Consider the following 7,449-nt stretch of genomic DNA (forward strand, 5'->3'; position numbering starts at 1 on the left):
CGGGGGGCGGGAGCAGCAGCCGGCGGCGGGGCGGTGGGGGAGCAGCTCGAGGTGGTCGCCGGCGAGCTCCATGGGTCCCTCTCCTCCGTCACGGCTCCGCGGGAGACGGGCGGGGAGGTCGGAGGGGGGAGGCAGGGAGGCCGCCGGGAGGCGGAGAGGAGGCGGCGGCGGAGAGTGGAGGTCACGTGGGAGGCGGCGGGCTGCATCGAGGAGGTGGGTGGTGAGGCGATTGACCGGTGGGGTCAAGCTGGAGTGTACGGCCCCGGTTGGACTCGGAGGCTGGAGTCAGCTGGTCGCTGATCGCTTACCCATATTCCACTGAAAGGAACAGGATAGATTTGATTTGATTATATTCCAACTAATCAATCAAGCAGGCAAATGGGAATCGAAGACGAACTCAACGTCTCATGGAACACGGGAGTACGACCCAGATCTTTTCATGCAGAATTCTGCAGAATCAAGATTCTCGAAAAATTTTCCAGAATCTGCTTCTTTCAAAATCTGTTGTTGAGTTTTTTTTATTGTATGTTGAGATCTGAAAAGAGTTTTGTGTTGAAATGTACTCGCTCCGTCTCAAAATTCTTGTCTTAAATTTATCCAAATACGGATGTATCAAGTCACGTTTTAGTATTAGGTACATCCGTATCTAGACAAATGTAAGACAAGAATTTTGGAACGGAAGAAGTATATACTACCCTTAGATAGAATTTGTTTGATGAATTTATTAACACTTTGTTGTTTCTAACAGTGTCTAGTCGATTATGAGTACGAAAGTGATTTACGAATGTCATAAAAAGTGCTAACATTTATAATGGATTTAAAGTTTTGTTCATTACAAAAGTGGATGAACTAAAAAAAGAATAATCTCAAGGTGCGATACTAGCAGCAATCGCCTCGCGTTTTGCGTTCATGGTACCATCATCTTCTGGAGGTAGAGCGTTGGCACCCGTAAACGGCAATGGAGGTTGCACATATGCGTCATTGTCAAACTTGTCAAAATGTTCATCACGTAACTTGCTATCACAAATCCAATTGTGAAGACACATGCATGCAGTGACAATCATCTTTTGGGTCTCCGGTTCGTACCGAGGTATGCCTCCAAGAATTCGCCATTTCATCTTGACACCAAATGTTCTTTCGATGACATTTTGCAAAGAAGAATGTCGATGGTTGAATGTCTCACATCTCCCAACTGGTGTGTGTTGTTGGAAATCTGGTACATGGTATCGTTGCCCTTTGGATGGTGCTACATATCCAACCCTGTTTGGATATCCGGAGTCGATAAGATAATATTTATCTACAGTACGACATCAACAAAAGACATTAGAAATTTACAACATACCATCCTGTGTATAACAATATGGATACATGCGAGAGGTTACCTGTGGGGGGTTGTCGAAAGTGATCATAACAAACTATGGCATCGCTCCATACACGTGTGTCATGAACAGATCCGGGCCATCCGGGAACAACAAACGTGAACCTCATATCAAAATCACACACTGCCATAAGAATTTCACTTGTGTAACCTTTCTTACTGTTGTGTCAGGGCTCCAACTCCTTATGCGCAATCCCCTTAATGTGTGTTCCATTGATGGCTCCAATAGCATGTTGAAAATGAGGCCAAAACTTTGTTTTTGTAAGTATTGGGTGTGGTTCAGAGAAAGTTGGATCAACTGGTCTAATGTAATCAGTAGCCATGCGGTCTAGACACTCCAAAACCTCGTGGAATTTTTTATTAATCAACGTAACATCTTCATACAGTAGCACATAGCACCAATAACGCAAAAATAAAACCTAGCACCATCCATCCATCTACCAGCATCAGCAATCAATCCATCCACCTATCTATCAGATTCAAGCATCAATTGATCTACCCATGCAACAAAAATCAGTCATGCTATCCAATTTTAGCATAAGAAAAATGAAGAACATAGAGATAGGAAAGAGGATGGCTCACCGTGGGTGTGGCCTGCTCCTCGCGTAGGCTGCTCGTGGTCGTCGAGGTGCAACGCCGGTGGCCGTCGGGTAGCCGCCGAGGTGCAGCGCCGGTGGTTGGGCGGAGACAGGGCGGCGGCGAATGAAGAGGGGCGGAGAAGGGAGATAAGGACGGTGGGAGCATGAACCTGGCCGGCGGCGGCAAGGGCCTGGCCGGCGAGGTGGGTTCGGCGGCGGCACGGCAACCCTAGCCCTCGTTGTGACCGGGAGTCCTTTCCCCCGATGCGAACAGGGGTCAAGCGTGTTGGGTTCTACGGTAGGGTGCGTGGACTGCAAATTAAAATTTTCCTACGCGCAGAACAACAGGAACATGCTACGGGAGATGAATCACAGTTCATTACCACTAGACGCGCAGTGCCGTGCAGCGAAAGAAGAGTTGTGGCAGCGCGTTCGCGTGGATCGTCTCCTCCTCGTCCGATCTCCCTCGAACAGCCGGTCGTCTGATCCCACGTACGAGTTCGTCAGAGCGGCGCAAGTGCACCGCCTCTAACGGTATCTGCGCGTGCAGGAGGAACACAGTGCGGCGGACTGCTAGGTCCGATCACACAGTCGGCGGCGAGTGAAGGTGGCTATTCGCAACACATGAAAACCCTAGTCGTGGAGCCGACGCGATCAACCGCGTGAGTGTGCCGCACCTCCACTTTATATAGGCGTCCGTCGCGGGCTCAACACTTGGGCCTCGCACGGACCCTAAAAGCCCACAAGTCTACTCGGCCATAAGTCGAATACAGCTTGGATCACATCCGACCAGTGTTCTCGGATCCGACCTCGTAGGTTCCTTCCCTTAAGCGCGCGACCCCTTAGGTTCAAGTCAGCTTGGTCACAGTTCGGATCACCTCCGACCTGCACAGTTGGTAGCGGCCTCTAGCAAGGCGTGCCGACCACCAAGCAGACTATGAAGCTGGTTAGGCGAACCTGTACAACGTGTCACACTTCTGTTCCCTTTGCCGCACGATATATGTTGTCGGGCTCAAGGCGAGACTGTCATCCTTGTGCTAGCCCGACCTCTTTCTCGTTCCAATGATACCGACCACTATCCGGATTATCTCATAATCCTTGTCGCATGGCCATGCTTATCCTGGTCGGATCACACGAGGGGCCCAGAGTATATCTCTCCTGATCGGAGGGGCAAATCCCATCTTGGTCGACCATGTCTCGCAGCATGGGACTGGACAAACCCGAAACCTACCTTTGTAACTACCCAGTTGATACGTCTCCAACGTATCTATAATTTTTGATTGTTCCATGCTATTATATTACCCCTTTTGGATGTTTATGGGCTTTATTTTACACATTTATATCATTTTTGGGACTAACCTACTAACCGGAGGCCCAGCCCATATTGCTGTTTTTTTGCCTATTTCAGTATTTCAAAGAAAAGGAATATCAAACGGAGTCCAAACGGAATGAAACCTTCGGGAGCGTGATTTTTGGAACAAACGTGATCAAGAGGACTTGGAGTGCAAGTCAAGAAGCAGCCGAGGCTCCCACAAGATAGGAGGGCGCCCCCCCATAGGGCGCGCCCCCTGTCTCGTGGGCCCCTCGGGCGGCAACTGACGTACTTCTTCCTCCTATATAAGCCTACGTACCCCGAAAACATCCAAGGGCAGATGAAACACAATTTCCACCACCGTAACCTTCTATATCCGCGAGATCCCTGTCATGCCCAATATGCGATACTATCCTAAAGAGACTCGAAGGTCCCACCAAGGATAGAACTGCATATTGATACGCTTTTGCAAGGTGGATATCATTACATCAACATTACATAATAGATGGGGATACATACAAAAGGCATACAATGCCACATGAATACAACATCATCTTACATAAGAGCACCATCCGACTACGGATGAAACACAAACAGAAACTCAAACGACATCCACCCTGCTAGCCCAGGCTGCCGTCCTGGAACCTATCCCCTGATCGAAGAAGAAGCAGAAGAAGAACTCCAAAACAAGCAAACATCGCTCTCGCGTCATGGTCATCTCATAACCTGTACCTGCAACTGTTGTTGTAGTAATCTGTGAGCCACGAGGACTCAGCAATCCCATTACCATGGGTATCAAGACTAGCAAAGCTTAATGGGAAAGGAAGGGGTAAAGTGGTGAGGTTGCAGCATCGGCTAAGCAAGTATGGTGGCTAACATACGCAGATGAGAGCGAGAAGAGAAGCAAAGGAACGGTCGTCAACTAGTAATGATCAAAAGGTGATCCTGAACTCCTACTTACGTCAATCATAACCCAAAGACCGTGTTCACTTCCCGGACTCCGCCGAGAAGAGACCATCACGGCTACACACGCAGTTGATGCGTTTTAATTCGGATCTGGTGTCAAGTTATCTACAACCGGACATTAACAAATTCCCATCTGCCACATAACCGCGGGCACGGCTTTCGAAAGATAATACCCTGCAGGGGTGTCCCAACTTAGCCCATGATAAGCTCTCGCGATCAACGAAGGATATTCCTTCTCCCAGGAAGACCCGATCAGTCTCGGAATCCCGGTTTACAAGACATTTTGACAATGGTAAAACAAGACCAGCTAAGCCGCCTGATGCGCCGGCATCCCGATAGGAGCTGCACATATCTCGTTCTCAGGGCAACACCGGATGAGCAATCCGTACAACTAAAACCATACCTCAAGTTTCCCTGAGGGGGCGCTGCAAAGGACTCTAGTTCGGACCAACACTTAGACAAGCATTGGCCCGGGGGGGCTATAATAAAGATGACCCTCGAGAGAGCGACTCCCAAGGGAAAAGTAGGTGGTGGTGAGGCAAATGGTAAAACCAAGGTTGGGCCTTGCTGGAGGAGTTTTATTCAAAGCGAACTGTTAATGGGGTCCCATAAATCACCCGACCGCGTAAGGAACGCAAAATCCGGGAACATAACACCGGTATGACAGAAACTAGGGCGGCAAGAGTGGAACAAAACACCAGGCATAAGGTCGAGCCTTCCACCCTTTACCAAATATATAGATGCATTAATAATATAAGAGATATTGTGATATCCCAACCAAAATCCTGTCCACCATGGAGAAATCTTCAACTTCACCTGCAACTAGCAACGCTATAAGAGGGCTAAGCAAAGCGGTAACATAGCCAAGCAATGGTTTGCTAGGAAGGGTGTCAAAGGTTAGAGGTTCATGGCAATTTGGGAGGCTTGAAGAGCAAATGATAGGTAACGCAGCATAGCGATAGAGCGAAGCAACTAGCATAGCAATCATAGTAGTGAGATCCAGGGTAGCGGTCATCTTGCCTGAAATCCCGCTAGGAAGAAGAATGAGTCCATGAAGAAGACGAACGGGAGTAGTCGAACGAATCCTCACAATCGCAACATTACCGGAACTAAGAAACAACATCGGAAAGAAACAAACAACATGGTAAACACACAAGGATAATCATGGCATGATGCACAAACAAGTATGATGCATGTCCGGTTTAATGAGGCATGGCATGGCAAAGTGCAACAAACAACACTACAAATTAAGTGGAGCTCAATATGCAACGAGTTGCATATTGACGGAACACCACATCAATTATTTAGTTCTCTCTTGTTTATGCACCCAACAATATTAAATGTTGTTAAACATGGCAAGAGGTGAAGCGTAATAAAACTACCTATCTAGGCAAGTTTAAATGAGGCCGGAACAACAAACAACAATTTCGGAAAATCCTCATGTCCATATTTCAAATTTGCTCCTGTTCTGCCTAAACCATATTTTAGATTTGTTAAACAGCAAAAGCAAGTGCACCAAGTTAAACTAGGCATTTTCCACCCCATTTACATATGAAGTTTATTTAAAACGGAGCTACGGTTATTTAGTTATGGAACAAAGCATTTTAGCATGGCATTTAAGCAAATTTAAACAAACAGTATTTTAAGCATTTTAAACATGGATGAAAGTGGCATAATGTGAAACTAGATGAAATCCTAAGCATTTTACATATATGACATGGTCTATTTGGATGCATGGATATTTAGCTATGCACAATTCAAAATGATGGCATTACTGTAAATATGCATGCACTGGGAAAATGCTAAAACCACACAGCAGGAAAAAAATACATACGCAGGCCAGAAGCAACATAGTGCAGCAGCCCAGGAGGAGATTTGGCCCAGCGGCTGAGTGTGTGTGCAGAAAAATAAAAGGAAACAGAGCAAAAACTGGGGCTGCTGGGACTCGAACCCCAGACCCCTCGAATGAATAATGGCGGCGCTAGCCACTGGGCTAGCTGTGTGTTTGTGCTAGAGGGGATCGGCAGCTCTCCTGTGGCCGAGGAAAGAACAACAGTTCAAAAACAAAACAACGAGTTGTTAAACAGCAAAAGCAAGTGCACCAAGTTAAACTAGGCATTTTTCCACCCCATTTACATATAAAGTTTATTTAAAACGGAGCTACGGTTATTTAGTTATGGAACAAAGCATTTTAGCATGGCATTTAAGAAAATTTAAACAAACAGTATTTTAAGCATTTTAAACATGGATGAAAGTGGCATAATGTGAAACTAGATGAAATCCTAAGCATTTTACATATATGACATGGTCTATTTGGATGCATGGATATTTAGCTATGCACAATTCAAAATGATGGCATTACTGTAAATATGCATGCACTGGGAAAATGCTAAAACCACACAGCAGGAAAAAAAATACATATGCGGGCCAGAAGCAACATAGTGCAGCGGCCCAGGAGTAGATTTGGCCCAGCGGCTGAGTGTGTGTGCAGAAAAATAAAAGGAAACAGAGCAAAAACTGGGGCTGCTGGGACTCGAACCCCAGACCCCTCGAATGAATAATGGCGGCGCTAGCCACTGGGCTAGCTGTGTGTTTGTGCTAGAGGGGATCGGCAGCTCTCCTGTGGCCGGGGAAAGAACAGCAGTTCAAAAACATAACAAAGAAAAAAAGGGTACCACCTGGGATTTGAACCCCAGATCCCCTGGATATGTCCGAGGTGCGCTAACCACTGCGCTGCTGCAGTTCTAGTGTTCGAAGAGGGATTCAGACTTAGATGAACTGCATAAGGACGAGGCTTTCTCCTACATGTCGGACGACTGCTTCTCGTCGGCGATAGGAACAAGCAGCGGCGACTACTGCGGCTACCAAGCGCCGGCGGGGGTGCGAAAAAGGCTTGCGGTGGGATGTGCGCATGTGTGGGTGCAGCAAGGGGTGGCCGTGTGGATGCAAAGACTCGAGCACAAGGTCGCGCTCGACTCGGGCGCGGCCATGGCGAGAGACGGCGACAGGCGCTAGGTGGGTAAGGGAGGCTTGAGGGCAAGCTGCGGTGCTGCGGTGCGGCGGGTGGCGTGTGTGGATCAACTAGCAGAGCAACGACATGAACACAAGCACGAACTCGAGGCCATCCATGGCGGATATGGAATAGGTGGGCTCGGGAAGCTGACTACGGCGGCAGAATTGAACTGGAGAGAGTGTTGGGGAGGAGCGGGGCTTCA

The 7,449-nt window shown here is 47.8% G+C and overlaps 1 protein-coding gene across 1 annotated transcript in view; it reads right to left on the reverse strand.

The window, feature by feature from the left end:
* LOC119307521 (GTP 3',8-cyclase, mitochondrial-like) overlaps positions 1-256 on the reverse strand; it is a 4,613-nt gene extending 4,357 nt beyond the window's left edge. The window contains exon 1 of the mRNA XM_037583598.1: positions 7-256. Within this exon, the coding sequence (XP_037439495.1) occupies positions 7-206 (200 nt within the window). The 5' untranslated portion in view covers positions 207-256. The remainder of the gene's footprint in view (positions 1-6) is intronic.
* Positions 257-7,449: the final 7,193 nt, after the last annotated feature.

The sequence above is a fragment of the Triticum dicoccoides genome, chromosome 5B, assembly GCF_002162155.2.
Source record: "Triticum dicoccoides isolate Atlit2015 ecotype Zavitan chromosome 5B, WEW_v2.0, whole genome shotgun sequence".
NCBI classification, from domain to species: domain Eukaryota; kingdom Viridiplantae; phylum Streptophyta; class Magnoliopsida; order Poales; family Poaceae; genus Triticum; species Triticum dicoccoides.